The 18638-nt window shown below is 48.8% G+C and overlaps 8 protein-coding genes across 8 annotated transcripts; 5 read left to right on the plus strand and 3 right to left on the minus strand.

Annotated features, from left to right (window-relative positions):
* Positions 1–152: 152 nt before the first annotated feature.
* N7479_003011 (uncharacterized protein) lies at positions 153–1970 on the plus strand (the record flags this gene model as incomplete). The annotated part of the gene is made up of 2 exons (XM_057250708.1): positions 153–1575; positions 1633–1970. 2 exons carry the CDS (start codon positions 153–155, stop codon positions 1968–1970), a joined length of 1761 nt encoding a protein of 586 aa, XP_057115140.1.
* Positions 1971–3945: 1975 nt separating this feature from the next.
* N7479_003012 (4a-hydroxytetrahydrobiopterin dehydratase) lies at positions 3946–4623 on the plus strand (the record flags this gene model as incomplete). The annotated part of the gene is made up of 3 exons (XM_057250709.1): positions 3946–4215; positions 4336–4398; positions 4471–4623. 3 exons carry the CDS (start codon positions 3946–3948, stop codon positions 4621–4623), a joined length of 486 nt encoding a protein of 161 aa, XP_057115141.1.
* Positions 4624–5081: 458 nt separating this feature from the next.
* Positions 5082–7514, plus strand: N7479_003013 (peptidase family M20/M25/M40 protein; the record flags this gene model as incomplete). Its single annotated transcript, XM_057250710.1, has 1 exon — positions 5082–7514. One exon carries the CDS (start codon positions 5082–5084, stop codon positions 7512–7514), a length of 2433 nt encoding a protein of 810 aa, XP_057115142.1.
* Positions 7515–8373: 859 nt separating this feature from the next.
* On the minus strand, positions 8374–9699 carry N7479_003014 (Sec62 family protein translocation protein; the record flags this gene model as incomplete). The annotated part of the gene is made up of 3 exons (XM_057250711.1): positions 8374–8559; positions 8621–9177; positions 9246–9699. The coding sequence occupies 3 exons, from the start codon at positions 9697–9699 to the stop codon at positions 8374–8376; spliced, it is 1197 nt and encodes a 398-aa protein (XP_057115143.1).
* Positions 9700–9934: 235 nt separating this feature from the next.
* Positions 9935–11759, plus strand: N7479_003015 (Lectin C-type domain protein; the record flags this gene model as incomplete). Its single annotated transcript, XM_057250712.1, has 2 exons — positions 9935–9997; positions 10047–11759. The coding sequence occupies 2 exons, from the start codon at positions 9935–9937 to the stop codon at positions 11757–11759; spliced, it is 1776 nt and encodes a 591-aa protein (XP_057115144.1).
* Positions 11760–12662: 903 nt separating this feature from the next.
* N7479_003016 (uncharacterized protein) lies at positions 12663–14961 on the minus strand (the record flags this gene model as incomplete). Its single annotated transcript, XM_057250713.1, has 3 exons — positions 12663–14495; positions 14546–14734; positions 14788–14961. The coding sequence occupies 3 exons, from the start codon at positions 14959–14961 to the stop codon at positions 12663–12665; spliced, it is 2196 nt and encodes a 731-aa protein (XP_057115145.1).
* A 236-nt stretch (positions 14962–15197) lies between these two features.
* N7479_003017 (NADPH-adrenodoxin reductase) lies at positions 15198–16940 on the plus strand (the record flags this gene model as incomplete). Its single annotated transcript, XM_057250714.1, has 3 exons — positions 15198–15494; positions 15581–16012; positions 16068–16940. The coding sequence occupies 3 exons, from the start codon at positions 15198–15200 to the stop codon at positions 16938–16940; spliced, it is 1602 nt and encodes a 533-aa protein (XP_057115146.1).
* A 162-nt stretch (positions 16941–17102) lies between these two features.
* Positions 17103–17564, minus strand: aspf13 (allergenic cerato-platanin Asp F13; the record flags this gene model as incomplete). The annotated part of the gene is made up of 1 exon (XM_057250715.1): positions 17103–17564. One exon carries the CDS (start codon positions 17562–17564, stop codon positions 17103–17105), a length of 462 nt encoding a protein of 153 aa, XP_057115147.1.
* Positions 17565–18638: the final 1074 nt, after the last annotated feature.

Consider the following 18638-nt stretch of genomic DNA (forward strand, 5'->3'; position numbering starts at 1 on the left):
TCTGTATTTAATTTCTCTATTTTCCTCAATCCTTTTTCTCTCTTCCTTTCTCTATATATCCTCTGCTTCTGTCCTCATTTCTTGACGTTTCTTCTATTCTGGTGCTTCATACCAGATTTACCTATCAGATTCGGATTTTATACGTCACAACAATGACGATCGATCCTGAAAAGCCCGTGAGGGATATGAGGGATACCGTGCAGGCAGCAGAAGCTGCCCACGCCCAAGCTGTCGTCAATGCCGCGACTGAAAAATTGGAGGAAGAAGATCAGCTCGAGGAGACCTTGGCCTCACCCTCAGACCAACTCGAGCTCACCGAGGACATGTGCTACGATGAACTGGGATACTCCTTTTCCGAAAAAAAGAAGTGGACCATTATCACTGTCATCTTCCTCGTGCAAACATCTATGAACTTCAACACATCACTCTATTCGAACGCTACCCCGGGAATTTCAGAGGAGTACGGTGTCTCTATGCAAGCCGCGCGCTGCGGTGCCATGATCTTCTTGGTTCTTTACGCTTTCGGTTGTGAACTCTGGGCACCATGGAGTGAAGAGCTGGGTCGCAAGCCCATTCTCCAGGCATCTCTGTTCCTGGTCAATGTCTTTCAACTGCCCGTGGCTCTGGCCCCCAACTTCGGCTCCATCATGGTTGGCCGTGCCCTTGGTGGTCTTTCATCCGCTGGTGGCTCGGTTACCCTAGGAATGATTGCTGATCTATGGGAGCCCGATGCGCAACAATACGCCGTGGCCGCCGTCGTCTTCTCCTCGGTTGGCGGATCTGTGCTTGGCCCAGTGGTTGGTGGCTTCGTCGAGGCTTTCCTGCCATGGCGGTGGAATATCTGGATTCAGTTGATCTTCGGTGGGTTCGTGCAGATTGCCCACTTCCTGCTCGTCCCTGAAACCAGAACTACTGTGATGATGGATCGGATTGCCAAAAAAATGCGCAAGTCCGGCGAAAACCCCAACATCTACGGTCCTACCGAGGGCGTCTCATTCCGTCAGCGTTTCCCGCCTCGGGAGCTTCTGGCTACCTGGATTCGTCCCTTCAAGATGTTCCTAACTGAGCCTATTGTATTGGTGCTTTCTCTTCTGAGTGGTTTCAGTGATGCTCTTATTTTCATGTTCATCCAGTCGCTCTCCCTAGTGTACGGTCAGTGGGGCTTCAACACCTGGGAGAAAGGCCTGGCCTTTATCCCAATTCTGGTTGGCTACTTCATCGCTTGGTTCTCCTTCTTCCCGATCATTGAGCGCAACATCAAAGAGCGACGCAACAATCCGGAGAGCGAACGGGCACAGTATGAGTCTCGTCTGTGGTGGCTGCTGTATACTGCCCCTTGCCTGCCCATTGGTCTGATCGGATTCGCATGGACCAGTTTGCCCCAGTGCCACTGGATTGGATCTATGATCTTTGCTGCCATCATTGGTATTGCTAATTACGCTATTTACATGGCTACGATTGACTACATGATCTGCGCCTATGGACCATACTCTGCGTCTGCGACTGGTGGCAATGGCTGGTCGCGAGACTTCCTTGCCGGTGTCCTCACCATTCCGGCCACGCCGTTCTTCACGAGTAAGTGGTCAGATGTAAATAACTTACGCATTATCATCACTAACGGATTTTTGACAGATATCGGTGGCGAGCACCATCTTGAATACGCCTCGACCATTCTCTTCTGTATCTCCATACCACTTGTCGTTGCGGTCTATATCATTTACTGGAAGGGCCCAGTATTGCGCAAGCGTTCTCCATTCGCCCAGCAGCTCGAGGATGCTCGACACGAAATGCAGGTCCAGAGCCGACGAGGGTCCAAGATCCCCCCGGCATCTCGCATCAACTCGTATGCACGCTCCCAGCAAGACCTCCGCATCCGCCCGGTGATCGGCAGCCGGGGAAATTCCCGAGTCAATTCTCAAGTGAACTCTCGCGCCAATTCGCGCCGTAACAGCATCATTGTCAATGTTTGATTGCTGTTTGTTTTATTTTTGCTATGAATACCCAAATTCAGTGGAAGTAGTGATGGGACTAAGCATCACTGTCATAGGAATCTATGAGCATCTTCACATTTCTTCTCCGAGCATGTTTTCATCCGCATCAATTGTACGCTGCGCGTGACTTGCTCTAATTCTTGCTCCCAACGTTCGGTGGATATACCGCCCCCGGTCTGTGGCTTTTTCTTCCTGTGCACTTCAAGTATTTGGGTGGGGGGATTAAACTCGGAAACAGGCGCAGATTCTTAAAACTAATTGTTTTTTTTTTTTGTTTTTCTGTCTTCGGTTTGACTCGAAAGACAAGATTTACGATCTGGGGGCTTCATGTATGCTATGGGGTTTCGCGCGACTGAACGATCCCAGTTATGAATTATACCATTATTATTGGCTGAACAGATTGTTCTACGGCTTTATGGCTAGTAAGTATACGACGTAATAATTTCCGACAAGTAATGATATACAATGTAGAGAGATATTGCCTAGGCACGAGAACTGCAAGCATATTGAGTTCGACCTAGCAATAAATTAGTACATTCCAAAGTACAGCATTTAAGTCTTTGATCGGTCCCGGCACCCGGGACACGGGATCAATGATCTGGCATTCTTGCCGGGGGTCTGGGCTAATCTCTTGTCCGTTTCCGGCCAGGGATGGACATAGTCAATGAAGCCGACAGTCTTTGGTTCGAAGGAAAAACCCGCTTTTAGTATAGCCGGTGAATTCACTATACTCTTTCTTAACGCTTGGGTCACATCAACGGCTTGTGGCTTTGTCTCGGTTTCTCGGAAGTAACCCCCGCCAGACACTTGGGACCGATTGGGGCTAGTGCTGAATGTTAAATGTAGTTTAATATGACTCTATCACTTTCCAAGGTTGTTATATTTTAGGTGCATACGAGTTTACATATGTACATATGTATGCCGATGAGCCGTTTACATAGTACATGTCATATGTATGTACATGTAGGTAGTATACATACCATGTACTAAGACAGGTCAGAATCATTGTAATTCCAATGTTGTTGAAAAGGAAGTATTACTTCGGAAGAGTCGGTAAGTCCTCGGATTTTGTGGATATTTCTCCAGTTCTTCGAGTACACGTGTGTATGCAATTGTTCTTCAAATCTCACATTGTCCAAGGTCGCTCAGTAGATCTGACATAAGCCTTTCCCTGTTCCAAAGGCAGTTCTTCAACTGCATACAAGTTCACCAATTCCATACCCGGGGTCTCAAAAGAATGAGAATTTCTATCAAGTTAATATTCTACGTTGAAGTTCAAACTCAGGAATGGAGTATGAAAAACACTGTATTCCTCTGGAATCCGATCCTCAAATCTTGACGAGTCTAATACAAGATATGCTTCTGATTTTATTTATATCTCGTCGCTAGAAGTAGATCAATTGGATAGCATTCGTTTCGGCATCCAGAATTATGCCGAAGTCTTGATCCTTATTCTATCTAATTGTCCCGTGTATCCAGAGCAAAAAAACGAACACAGTGTTCCGAAGGGAGACCGACATTCTCCGGCTGAAACAAAGTATAAACAACATGCGTGTGTAACACTGTAGACATTAAGGATATTGGTATAATATTCTCTACTTCACCCCGCATAGCATATAATCTCTGAGTTTTGCCGGCAGTCTTTCTCACACTTCTATTGGACTTTGTGTGAGGTGGCTTGTGAGCTTAGAATCTATAAGACATTGCATCTCAACCCACTAGCCAAGATTCATAGATTGAGAATGAATCTCAATTCCAGCAGTTCTATGGCAAATATTCCAAGAATAAACAAGACATATACATATACATGATGTACGAACAAGAATAGCATTGAAGTCTCAGCCATATGATTCCGATAAGATACTCCTCCCTGGTCCGTGCGCCCAGCACTAGCCAAGCACTAAACTCCTCCAAGGCTTGCTCCAATCTTGGTATCTTCCTACCTACATAGAAAATGAATCGTCTTACTTCCATGCGTCTCTGTGCGCGACGCATCTCGAATACCCGACCTCTCAGCCGACTCCCAAGCCTGCACGCGCCCGCGTCCCCTCTCACGCACGCGTTCCCGAGAATGGCATCCACCGCATTTCAGTTCGCCGAGGGCGAGGATGTGCAGCAACTTACCCGCCATGCCGATGCTTTATTGCAGCAAGGCTGGGCTCAGGATGGAGACGGGATGGGAATTACCAAGACGTTTCATTTTAAGAGTTATTTCAAGGCTGTGGTGAGTTATTATTATTTTTTTCTCTGTTTTGTGGTCTGGACTGGACTAGAATTGGGGCTACCTCTACTTCTGGTTCTGGTTCCTGTGCTGAGACTGGACAAACTAACAATTTTATACTAGGCATTTGTTAATATGATTGCGGCCGAGAGTGCGTCCAAGAAACATCATCCCACCATGACAGTGGTAAGTGGGACGTTTTGATTGAATTGTTGGTGCCTGGGTACACAAAAGAAATTAAGGCTGACGCCTCATTAGCGGATTGGTTCCGTCGATGTGCACTGGACAACCCATCGCCCTCGCGGATTCACACAAAAAGATGTTACAATGGCGCAGCATTGTGATCAGAGTGCTAGTTTAATGGGTGCTGTTGATCCCGGTCAAGGACTAAAGTGTGGTCCAACTGTCTAGATTATCACCGTTAATTCGCTTCTCCGGCTCTCTTGGCAATTGTTCTTTATTCCCCGGTCTGGCCCTCGTCTGGCCCCTCGACGCACGCTATCACCAGTAGATCCCCCCACTGGCGGTTGGAACTAGTCTGAATGTGAATTTCCCCTTGAAATCCTGCTTGGGAGGTGTTTTGTTTTTTTTTTTTCTTTTTTTTTTTTTTCTTCCTTTCTCTTTACAACATAGATGTTTTCTTTTCTCCCGAAAGGGTCGTTCCTCGAATTTCGATTTCAATTTCTCCCTATTACATATAGATATATTTCAACGGCTATTTCCTGTCGGACCCTGCCATGACGTCGGATCAGTCCATGCCCACGTTCCTTTTTCGATGATCATTTCCTTCTTTATTAAACCTTGTCGCTCCTTTTTCTCCAATGCGCTCAACGTCCTGAAGTCCTCAACTGTCTGGAACTGTCCTGAGCATGCTCGACGATATGAATCCAGATCTGCCATCAATTGGCGAACGCAGAGGTCATCAACTTGCCCCCTTGCAAACCAATTTTAGTCGACCAGCTGCTCAAAAACGGTTCCAACGCCCTCGGCCAACCGACTACCCCAGTACCAATGGATCAGAAGGTCCCATTCCGCTCCAGGGCCAGGGCCCCGTGAAACGGCAATCCTCCAAAACGAGTCTGCGCAATCTATTTGGTCATAAATCTTCGCGTGCCGAACCAAAATTAGAGGAGATTATAGAGACACAGCCAGAACCCCAAACAGCCATTCTGTGGGAAACCTCCATGTCGCCCTCTGTAACGAGCCCCCACACTATAGACACCAACCCCACCATGACCTCCCCGACAGCATCATCGCGCGCAAACGTGAAGACCCCTCGTCCGAAACCCGAGCCCAAACATGCAAACCAGGAACAGTATGGCTGGAAGCCTCCCCCGTTGTTCCAGGCCTATCCACAATCCACCAAGCATGACTGCCTCCCGGCACCTGCTATCTCTGCAGATTACATTTTGCGCCTGCACGCCACGACCGCGAGGAGCTCTACCGACGAGAACCCTGTCAATCCATCAGAGCAGGACGAGGCCGCCGATGCTGCTCGTAAAAAGCGGGAACAAAAACACAGGAAGCATCTCCGGACGCTATCTGGCACCATCAACAAGGTAGAATGGACTCAGAAAATTTACGTCCTGGCAACTACTGGTTACATCCTCCAATATGCAGGTGAAGGGAAGCACGACCGTCTTCCGGAGAGGATGCTGCTCCTAGGACCCAACTCTGTCGCATTCGCTAGTGACGCTATCCCCGGGAAACATTGGGTAGTCCAGGTCTCTCACAATCCGACAGCTGATAATTCCGCCATACCGGAGGCCCCCAAGCCTCGATTCGCACGCTTCGGCTTCCACAAATCTAATGCCCGGCGGTTTTCGCGCAACTTTCTTCTGGTGTTCGACAACCCCGATGCTATGATCGGCTGGTTGGCCGCCATTAGAGCTGAGATCGAAAAACGGGGAGGACGCAAATTCACGGAAGAGAAGCACTCGGATGAAGACACGATGCCTCAGTTGCGAACCAAATCGAGCGTTCGACAAATGGTGAAGAAAGATCCAAATCGCATTTCCAGTCTTTTCCTTCAACCCCAGGCTCTCCAATCTCCCACCGAGGAAGATAGTCAGTCTGTTGGTGCTACAAAATGGCCATCTCGCCGCAGTTCATATGTGTCGATTAACCGCCGCTCAATAATTGAATCTCGATCTGGATCCGTGTCAACTGGCCGAACCGACACCACAAACCACACCACTGGCTCTGCTTCTATCGGGTCTGACATTCATTCCTCATCACTGACTTCTTCCAATGTACCCAACTCGCCGCCAATTGGCACTGGCGCTTTCGGGGCTGACGAGTCTCTGCCAGAAGAGCTTGACCGGATCTACACGCGCAGCCCGCCTCCTTCTAATCATGGAAAACGCCAATCCTCATTTATGCATCTGCCACATCAGCCTCCCCCCATTACCGACTTCACAGAGGAGCCACAAGCGAACCACCCACCTATTCCCGAAACTCTCCTCCGCTGTGCTTCGCCTCCAGCGCCCAATTTCAGTGTCCCCTCATTTAGCAAGAAATTCGTTCCGAGACCTGGGCCAATCCCCGTCTCTCATTCCTCTCCTCCTTCGTCACTTAATGGTTTTGCACGCCGCACCGAGATTGACCCAAATATCTCCGCCCTTGCATCTCCTCCACTATCTCCCACATACAGCATGGCCAGCTCGCGCTACACAGATTCGTCAGAGCCCATGCGCATACTACGACCCTCGAATTCAGAGGATGCACTGACTAAAGCCGTCCGTTCAGCACAGAATGCTCAAAACTTCTCCCGGGTGCCCCAAACAGCGCCCCCTACAGGCCCTCTACCTGATCCCATGGCATCTTCCCGTCCACTCAGCCTCATCAGCCGCCCTAGCACCGGTCGTAAAAGCGTCAATGCGACCCAGGTCCAACCTGTTCCTCCACCGGCAGAGCCAATACCGCGCAAGAGAGTCTCCACTGTGAACCCTGACAATCAAGCTCCTTTGAGCATGTCGCGCCGCAAGAGCATGCCCGGCCTTGGGCTAACAATCGGGCCTCCATCTGCACCACCCCCGAACTGCCCACTTCCTAAGCTCCCCTCGCTCACGCCTCCCACTCCCACTGCCACTACCCCTGCTACTTCCACCGGCACTACCACACCACAAATGCTATCCCCTTGGTCTGCAACGTCTTCAACGCAACGATTCTATGGATCCGAGCCAGTCCGGGATCACGTCGAAGATCGGAAGAGCGGTGCCGATGCCGCAAGCATTGAGCTAGCAAGCAATATCTTACGGACTAATCGACATTCAAAACTGATCAAGAGTCCTATGGTCTAAATCCACCCTCTCCTGCTGTGACTCAACATCATATCTATGACACTTCATCTCGCTCGAACACCAATACTCCAATACCTCCTCACATCCTCCAACTTGACCTTTCCTACGATCTATCTCTCACGACAATACCTTGAGATACATTCCCTATACCCTCTTCCCTTTCTCGCATCTGTCATTGCTACTATATTTGGCATTTGTGCCTCGGCTTCACTCAGCATCAAATACCCATTTTGCATCTATTGCATATCTGAGAGCCTATCATATCCATTCTCTTGCTGTACACATCGGTAATACCAACCCTTGTGTACATACCTCAGTTCCTCTTTGTCTATACTACCTACACATTACTTCTCTTCGCTTCGACTGTGTTTTTATTGACATTTGTTCTTGTATATACCCCATTTTATCCTATTTTATTGGTCTTTGCATCTCTTCTGAACTCGGTATTTGCCGTCTTCTATTTTCTATCGGTGATCTATAAGCCACGGAGCATGGGTTTGCATGGAGCATAGAGCTGAGCCTGTGTATTACCAGATTTCCTTCTTGTCTACTATCTGCAATACTCAAATACAAAAGAAGCCTATATCCATTTGATGTTGTAGCAAACTTAGGCATGGTATCAACATCTACATACAACCCAAAGATAAGTCGTGAAATGAAATAAGGCAGAAACCGAGATAAATAAAGGCCTTCCAATGATATCAATTCTTAGGAGCGAGGCCCAAAACGCCAGAATGAACATGGAATAAGGATCTTGAAAATACAAATCTCACGGATTATTGAAATAAGCATCCGTGTTAGACTGCGTTCAACCAATTCTGGTCTATCGCCGTTGAATATCGTTCAGAACGTAGCAGCACTACTCCTCCACCTCTTCCACACTTGCGCTCAGAACTCGGCGCGATGCGACTGTGGATGGGGTAGAAGTGGGCTCGGTGGAGGTTGTGGTTGCCGAGGGGGTGATTGCTGAGGGAGCAGCTTCGGTAACGGTAGCGGGAGCAGAGGCTGAGACCTTGGATTTGCGAGACTTTTTGCTCTTTTTTGTCTGTAGAGTTGAACGGTCAGTTTTACTATTTCCAAGAATATGAAAATGGGGAGATATATACCTCTTGCCAGCCCCATAGAGGCTTGAAACTGTCGAAGAACCCAACATCCTCGAACAGATTGGGGAATAGCCAAAGACCAGGGGCCACAGTGAAGACGGTGATACAGAATAGAATCAAACGGAAGATAGCCATGGCGAAGAACAGACCCAACAGTCCCATCATGCCAACACTCAGATACCACACTCCCTGGCGCATAATCATAGGCCACAATGGGAACAGGACAACGGCGAAAATACCCGCAACTACGGCGGCGGCCATGGCCTTTTGCTTCCACTGCGGGCCGTCATACAACCAAACATAATGCATCATTGGGTCGGTCTCCTGATGCTGTTCAATCTTCACGGTCCATAAACCCTTAGTGCGGTTCTTAGGCTTGGCATGGTTGTGGCCTTCATGAGGATCAACCTTGCTCACTCGGAGAGCCAAAAGAGAAAGTGGAAGAAGCTTGAAAACGTTCTCGGCGGAGGCGCGGTCGGTCACTGGGGGGAGGAGAGAGTTCTTCTTTGAGGCAGCTTTGGCATAGGCGGGGGATTCAATAGCTCGGATTGCACGTTTGACTGCATTGAAGAAAGCACTGTTAAATGGGGATTCCTTGCAGTCTATTTGGGTATTAGTCGCTGCTCACCCTTGAACATGTCCTTGCGCTGTCCATCCATGATACATGTGCGTGGTTTGAGGTTTTGCGACCGCAGCCAGTTGGCCACCGCGATGGCCTTTGGGTCTGGGGGATTGTTGGGGTTCACAGGAACCTGTTGTGTGGTTGTGTGTTGGTGCTGCTGCGGCGGCGGCTGCTGCTGCTGTGGTGCGGGCGACGGAGCCTGTTGTCCTTCTGCTGCTGCTTGAGCCTGTTGTTCGGCCTGGAGCTTCTGTTGCTGCTGGTGGGCTTGCATTGCTCGCATGCGCAACTGCGCAACATATTGCTCAGTAGTTAAACCGAGCTTTTCAGCATCGGCAGTCAGCTGTTCACGCTGCTTTGCGGCGAATTGCTGCGGCGTCATCCCTCGTTTAGCGGCTTCGGCAGCGAACTGTTGCTGCATGGCCGCCATCTGCTCAGGACTGGGCTGGCCGGGAGTGGCCATTTTGAATTAAAATTGGAGAATAAAATGCAAAAGAGAGAAAAGGAAGTTCAAGGGAGTTGTGAAAGAAGGAAAGAGAAGTGGCCAGATTGACTCAGCTGATTCGTCCGCCCTCCCGACTTCCAACCCCGGCCAAGCTTAATCTTCTTCCCTTTACATTCAATCAATGTCGCGTTGAATATCGCACTGAACAATGCTCTGAGCATGCGCTTCAGAGCTATTTTCATGTCGATTCTCAATGTCTGTCCAATATGACTCGACAGCTACTCTTTTAAACGCTACCTTGGTGGCCGTTCTGCTGGTATGTGTCTTAGTTCGCAATTAATGCTCCTCCGCTCATAATATCCTAGAGCGAACGAGATGTAGCTGGTCAAATTCCACTTAACTATGTGACAAACCCCGGCGTGTCGCTGTCAGCTGCCTGCTTCGGAAACCGCATCTATGATCGAGAAGGCGCTGCAAAATGTTTCTCCAACCTCCTAGCAATCGGATACCGACGTCTTGTTGTCGATCTATATTGGTCAGTCAACCGTAGGAGTTGGTCTTTTTGTCCGGTGTCTGTTCCAGTCGGATCCGGAACGACTGCATCCCCGGAGACTTCCACAACCAAGACATCTGCGAATATCTCCGGTAGGGACGATGATTCACATGGACTCGCTCTCTACGAGCTAGGCTCATACAAGTGCACTGACGACCTCGATCCCTCCGTCTTGTCGGATGTGCTTGTTGGTTATTTCCGAATCACAAACAATAAGTTGACCGTGTACACGACCTATCTTGTTCTCAATCTCCACGTCGCCGCAAGTGACTCCACGCCAGATGATCCTGCTTCTACCATATCAGGAGGTCAATTGCCATCGGAAACTGAGCGGGCTGGCTCAATCCTCGGCACGGCCCTTAGTGACTTTACCTATACCCCGGCTCAACTTGCCTCGGACCGAAGCAATTTAAACCAGTCGTGGTATAAGGTTGATCAGGGCTATATGCCCATCACAGAGTATTTCACCGTTCATGAAAATGAAGCGGGCGAACAAAGCACTCCAGATGGCTGGCCATCATCAAAATTCATTCAGCTCGCGAAACGCGATCGAGTGCTCATTGAATATGGCTCTATCGATTCCCAATTGACGCATTACAATATATCTACCGAAGGAAATTCCGTCTTTCCTCCTGGATACCTGACTTCCGAGGTGAAGGTCTCCGCAACCAATAATGGCACTCTCACTTCAGGCTGTCTGTATGAGCCTGGGCTCACACGCGTGTCTCAAACCCACTCGTCATGGGCTATATCCAATCACATTCCTGTTCCTGATGGTCTTTCCACGGATGAAACGATGCATTCGCTATCGAATGTTCTCTCTGACATGACAGCTTGTGGTCTCTCGCCAATGCTCAACATTACCCTCTTTGGCCAGACTGCAGATCAGCAAGTTGAATATTACCGTAATCTCTCTATCTCTTCTTCCTGGGCTTGGGCAGTTGGCGAGCCACACGATGCAAACTATGCTGGTGGAGGTGACAATCCCAAGTATGATCGCTGTGCGATCATGGACCTAACGCTCAATGGCCACTGGCGGTCCACGAATTGCACTGACCAACGACATGGCGCTTGTCGAATTGGTAATTTACCTTTCTCCTGGGTCCTGTCAGAAGCGTCCGATCATTTCTCAAACGTGTCGGACACTTGTCCGCCAGGATCGAGCTTCGCTGTACCACGTACCGGTCTCGAAAACACGTATCTCTACAAATATCTTCTCTCTCTGCCAGAGACAAAGGTTGACTTGAATTCCACAGATCCTGCTCATCGAGAGGTCTTTATAAACTTCAACTCGATGGATATCACTTCTTGCTGGATACCTGGTGGCTATGCGGCGAGCTGTCCCTATGCCTCTGACCCACAAGAACTCGAGCGGGAAACTGTGCTTGTTGCCGCAATTGCGAGTATCATCATTCTTATTATCGCGGCCTTGACTCTATTCGTCAAGTGCAACGCCAACCGCCGCAATTCCCGGCGCAGAAAGCGTGTCATTGGAGGATGGGAATATGAAGGTGTTCCCTCGTGAGACTCTCTGCACTTTATTTATCTCAGCGATGGCTCGCTCAGCACACCCTGAAGGCGCTGTCTCGCGAGGCCTTTTGGGTGTGATATCAAGACTGCATATCTTATATACTATGTATATTCCCTGTGCGTTCACTTCACATTTGTAATTTTGGAGTTCCTACCATCTCCGGCGTCAGATCTATCTGAACGCATTCCCCGCAACACCCTCAAGTTCAAGTCCAGTGACAGCCTATTGGACTGGATTGTGCAGCGGCTGGGGGTTTCGTCCAGAATACTCTTTTTCTCACAGAGTATGGTAGCTATGGAAACATGAGCACAATCAGCGATTTCCCAAGATGTCCCAGGCAACTGGCATATTGTTCGTTCGGCGGTTTAGCCAAGTTGTACGCTCGGACAGCATGGAACGTCATCAATTTCTGCTGATGCTATCTTCAAAGAATTGCCAGAAATATCGGGCATTTTGTACTATATTGGGCTCTCCTTTGGCTCGTTTCTCTTTGTTGTATCTTATACACACGAGAGAATTCTCCGAGCTTTTTTTTCAAACGCATACCCTAGAGAGGCGCAGTCAAAAATCCAGCAAATCCATACCTCATTATTTTTTCCATCAGAGACCACCATAGACATCGATCTAACTCTTTGACAATACATATGTATCTACAACCTTGGAAATTAAATGAGTAGTAATCATACACGAGTTAAATGTCCAATTGGGATCCAGAACTACGTACATATAAAAATGAACCCATAATACACCAAAATAATTCCAATCCATACATATTTCCATGAAAATCAAACTAATAGAAACGGGATATAAAAGTCCCAAACAAAATCAAGTCGCTACATGCCATTCATGACGACAACTCGTAAACTCCTGGAAAAGAAAAGACCAAAGGTATCACATTCAAAGCCCGGCGAATCGAGCCCATCCAGCAGCCCGATTTGGTGAAGAGGTCTGAGCCTCTCTGTGGCTTTCGTTCTGATCGAAACTGGGTTGCTCATCAAGAACGTTTTCACTTCGCCCTTCTTCAGCGACCTTGCCACTCACATCACGGCGGCGTCCAACGCCCAGACCAGCGATGTAACTTCCGTATGAGGATAAGGATGCACCAACTCCGGCTGCAACGGCAGGCCGCGCAGTGTCTGCACCGGTGTTGCTCACAACGCGGCCCTTGCGGTCGCTTTCGGTAGCGCGATGCGAAGCACGCGTCCTGGCTGAGAGGTATCCATTTTCTTCATCGCTGTCGTTCTTCTTGAGAGACTCATAAGCAGATATCTTGCTGTTGCGTTTCTTCGTAAGCTTGTTAGGCTTACGGGGCACCTGGATACTTGATTCGCGAGAAGCGGCCAATCCAGGCTTACCATCCACATCCAGGTCGCCATAGAACCGGGTCTTGGGCGAAGTGGTTTGGGGGCTCTCATGTGGAACAGACACCGGCTGTGCTCGTGGATTGTACGATAAGTTGGGCCTATCGCCCAAGGCAACCCGCCGCACGGGATCGGTATTCTCGGGCTGTTCGGTCAGAATAGGTTGCGGGGTTGGCGGGTTAAGCATGAGGGGGTTAAATGGAATACTGCCATCACGTTCGTCGCCAGTGTCCTCTTTGTGATCTTCTGGGTCTGGGAATATGTCCATGCGCTGATCACCCACATCTTGTTCACGATGGTTATCATCAAGGCCATAGAATTCGTGAGCGGAAAGCGACGCATATTCCCCGCGTACATCTTCGGGGATGACACTTCCAATACTTGGCTCCGGCTTGGAATAAGCAAACCAATCTCGAATGCCACTACTGGCGGACGGGATGGTCTTGTTGGTTTTTCGGCTGTAGACAGAGGAGGACTGACGGAGAGTGTTTTCGTTATCGTTATGAGTCTCCCCCATTGGCGATAGAGACCGTTCAGAGTATGCTACCCAATTATTGGACACTGGGCTGACGGTTTCCGATCGATCAGCGGTACGTGATGACAGATGACGCATTTGAGCAGTAGCATCGATGATTTCAGGAGCGTGCGAGGCAACATTTCGATACTCTGGGGCAGGTGTCTGTGAGGTGAAATCATAGGGCTCGTTCGCGCTTTGTTGGAATAGAGTCTCGGGGCTAGAGGGATCCATGTGAGGTGAGGTTGGAGATTCCAAGTGGGATAGGCGATGCTGATAAAAGGCAGGGTGTGACTGCCGCTGCTCGTCGAGCAAACCTGTTGATCCACGGTTCGAATCACCACCGAAAGACTGTTCGCGTGTATGCATGAATGGCACACTGCGAGGCGATCCCATGAGCGGATCTTCAAAGGTGGAATCCAGGGTGGATTGGCTGAGGTGTTTCTCCTCCATTTGAGTCTCCTTGTGACTTTTACGGGGACGTGCAGTCAGATTATCTTCAAGTGGGTTCATGTCAGGCGGTAGGCGCGAGATCTTCCGGAATATGACCGCCAAGAAAATCGATATGGCAAAGGAGATGAGATGTAACGCGCCATTTGCGATAGCCAAGATGAAGGTGCTCTCAGACAATTTTCCAGTCATGTCATCGTCATTGAAGAGATTTTTCCAGTGGTATGCATTGGAGTTCCATTGACCATACGCAATATACGCAGTAAACACGTAGAATGGGATGAGTCCGAAGTCGAGAATCGCAGCGAATATTCCATAGCTGGATTGGGAACCTGCGGGCCGATTAAGAGAAGATCGGGAATTATGATAGATGCCATAGACCGTGTGGAGAATTGCAACTATGGGCTGCAATAGCGGTCAGCGAGAGAAAGTTTTCTTGGGTAAACTGTACTCACACCGGCGCGAATGATCCAGATAATGCTCGTTGCAGCTCCCTTAATAACAATAGAGCAGAACAGGGAGCCCAGGGCCCCCAGGAGATTGAGTACTCGAAGTACAAGCTGAGTTGTTCGTGCATACTTGACCCGATCCTTTGTTTTGTAGCTCATCGGTGTAAATGAGCTGGCCGTATTAAAGAAACCCCACTACACCCACCATTAGCAGAATCCACAACAAATTTCCGAAAGGTAGCACATACCGTGTCAGGGTGGCGGTTTAGCTCCACTAGTGGTCCTTTTTGTTTGGGTTTGGCTGCTGGACGAGTCCAGCTCGCCTCTGTCGCGGCCCTCGGGTTGAAGCCGCGGTCGGTGGGACCTTTGAAGCTGTAGGCGGACGGTCTCTCATAAAGGAATGGAGGCGACGATCTCCCCATGGTAGCGACTAAAGGCCACTCGTGGCACCCACGCGGAACAAAAGAGATGAATTTTTACGGAGAATCTTGGAATGTGGAATGCGACCTGTCCTAGGATGTGGCGGGCAGGTAACAGTATGTTGTACATCTTCCAAGCCTGCAAACATGTGATAGTAACCAGGGGCAACCGATATAGTCACGTGATATATATCATTATCTCCGATCACCTCCGCGTTTTCTTGAATAATCCATACACCATGCGCTTAAAACAGGCCTTCGTATGTGGTCAATGCACTGTGCGGCTTAATCGCCAGCCTCATCTACGGTATCAGAGATTTGTATCTCAATTTACATCCAAACGCTTCAACAGTCATGTCGCCCAAACCGATCGACCTGTCCGTGTGGCCGTCGTGGGCTCTGGCCCAGCGGGATTTTATGCTGCCTATCGTCTTTTGGCTAAACAGAAAGATGCAATAGTTGATATGTATGAGAAACTACCTGTGCCATTTGGTTTGGCTAGGTATGGTGTTGCCCCGGACCATCCAGAAGTCAAGGTGAGTCACGGTAAATTGCGATTCATTGATGAGTCGACCAATGAATACTGTATGTAGAAATAAGCTCATGATTATATGAAAACTAGAATTGTGAAGATAAATTCACAGAGGTGGCCGAGTCCGCGCGCTTCAATTTTGTTGGCAATATCGACCTCGGACATGATCTGCCGCTCGCTGCCATCAAACCACACTATGATGCCATCATATTCGCCTACGGCGCCACAAAAGATAAGGAGCTGGGGATTCCTGGAGAAAGAGCTCTGCATAGCGTGCACTCGGCACGTGCCTTTGTGGGGTGGTACAATGGTCTTCCGGAGCACAGAGATCTCGATCCGGACCTAAGCGGAGAGAACGCCGTGATTGTCGGACAAGGCAATGTTGCACTAGATGTTGCCCGGATTCTTCTTTCGGACGTCAATACTCTCCAAAAGACAGATATAGCAGATTATGCTATCGAAAAACTCGCGACAAGTCGCATTAAGCGAGTGCGAGTTGTTGGGCGCCGCGGACCGCTACAGGTGAGTTACAATGAATCGACTGTTGATATCCAGGTTACTAAATTATTTGGCTCAGGCTTCCTTTACTATCAAAGAGCTTCGTGAAATGCTACAGCTTCCAGGTGTATCATTTGATCCCATCCCAGACGATATATTTCCGCCAGAAGAAGTAGTATCGGCACTGCCCCGGGCGCAGAAACGTTTAATGCAGCTCTTGGCTAAAGGGTCATCCAATGACCCTCTAACATCCCCAAAGTCTTGGTCTCTAGACTTCTTACTTGCGCCAGATTCTCTTCACTGGTCGCCCGATCACCCATATCATCTATCCCATGTTAAGTTCTCTCGCAATGAGCTCGATCCTTCCGATCCTTACAGTCCCAGCTCCAAAGTGTCTCCAAAGCGCTTATCAAGCGGGAAGCGTGCACTTGTCAACATACCAGCTTGTGTCTTCTTCCGCAGTGTGGGCTACAAATCTCTCCCTCTTCCAGGACTGGAAGATCTTGGTATCGACTTCGATGCGCGACGTGGTATCATCCCTAACGACGGATTTGGCCGTGTAACAAGCTTGTCGAACAAGGGCGAGCCTGAAAGTTTACCTGATAGATCTCTCATCTCCCACTTACCCGGCCTGTACTGTGCTGGCTGGGTAAAGCGAGGCCCAACGGGTGTAATTGCCTCAACAATGACCGATGCATTCACTACTGCAGACAGCATTGTGCAAGATCTGGCAAAGCGTGCAGAGTCAACGTCCTTGCTACATGCACCGAATCACAGTAGTGGTTTAGGCTGGGACGGCGTGAAAATCGAGGCACAGCGCCGTGGTCTACGCCCCACATCATGGAAAGACTGGCAGAAAATCGATGCTGCAGAGCGAAAAAGCGGCCAACTAAAGGGCAAGCCTCGGGATAAGCTTGCGCGTGTAGAAGAAATGCTGAAGGTGCTTGGTTGAGTATATTTAAACTATCTGTATAACATCCACAGTCTGAAAAATCTAATTACATACTTCTGGGGGTTGGTCCAACACTCTCATCTCTACCCTCACATCATCCAGCGCCTCGGTATACCATTTTGTCCCTTCATTATTACATTCCATATAGGTGATGTATAACGCTCACATCCCACACGCACTGTCCTCCACTTCAACGTAAGTGGCGTCAACACGACCGAGTTCCTCCGCCAGCCCGTTGGTCAGCGTGTTCATAGCTTGCAGGCCAATGTTGAATCCACTGGGAGCTGCATCGACAGCAATGATGTTGATGGTCTTGTCGATCTTCCCGTTCGAGTAGTGCAACTCGTAGCATTTGCCACAGTTTGGGCTATTCCAGCCTGGGATGGTGATCGCACCACCAATGTTTGGGAAGTTTGGCAGCGATGCGAAGTCAGTATAGCCTTGGGTGACCAGGCCGTAAATTCCATTGGAGCAGGAGACGGTGTTCAGAGAAGATGTTCCAACGTCATATTTGGGGTCGAAGGAGACGGATACCGTTGCCGCTACAACGGGAGCCGGAACAGCAGTCACGAGGTTGAGGGTTGCCAGAAAGGCAGAAGAAGTGAACACGATAGTAGACTTCATGTTTGTGGAGGATTTGATGGAGCTTTGAGGGAAAGTGTAGTAATATTTTGGTTGCTTGTTGTATAGATTATGCATCCTTCATAGCATGGTTTATATATCTCCACCTGTCAGGCGCCCCTCGATCTAAGATTTTTGTATTCCTGGTTGCTGGCAGGCTGCATCCAGCGCAGGTCTTTGACAAAGGTCTTGCTTGGACTTACAGGTGACACGGCCCAAATTGGATGTCTTCATATTGAGTCCATCACCCGATATTCCCATAATAGATAGCCCCCCAGAAACCGGCGCAATAAGCTCGAGTACTGTTTAGGAAGCATGCAGGCAGGCTGAGACATGGTATATCTTGGCTGCTATTTTCATGCGATCTGCAGAGGCACTGCATAGTCGATCCACATATAGCTCACGCGAGACTCCCTATGCTACGAGACAGGGTGGCTGCATTCGAGGTTGCATTGCAATACGGACGGAATGGATGACCATAGCCACATTGCATTTTGATACGAGTTTGAATCACAATAATATTAGAAGTAGGCTCATTAAACCTAAAAACAAAAAAAGAAAATGAAACTATAACTTACGCAAGTAAGGTGAGTAAAAACAAAAAGAAACGTCCCCGGGAAGGCTTGAACTTCCAACCTCCCGATTAACAGTCGGACGCGCTAACCAATTGCGCCACGGAGACGTGCTTGTGGCGGAAATCAGCAGAAACGAAATCCATGTACTTTGCATCGTGTATTCTGCAAGATTTTCCAATATGCAGTCACGTTATTATCTATATATAGAGTAATGGTTTATAATTCAGCACTTTCTATTCTACCTGCTATAATCGAAGACCTAGGGTTAGGCCAGTATGACTATTTGGATAAGGGGTAGTCAAGGAAGCGCTGATACTTATGGATCATTACCGTACTATAATATATTTCTGATAGTCGACGTAGGAGTAGCAAATAGGACTATGTACGGAGTACTCCGTATTCCTAGTTATATTTTTTATTACTTCTATAGCTAAATAGTATCAAGTAATCAAATAACACAGGTCTATTCAACAAGCACGTCTCCGTGGCGCAATTGGTTAGC

The sequence above is a fragment of the Penicillium vulpinum genome (assembly GCF_028829585.1).
Source record: "Penicillium vulpinum strain IBT 29486 chromosome Unknown utg000001l_segment0_segment0, whole genome shotgun sequence".
NCBI classification, from domain to species: domain Eukaryota; kingdom Fungi; phylum Ascomycota; class Eurotiomycetes; order Eurotiales; family Aspergillaceae; genus Penicillium; species Penicillium vulpinum.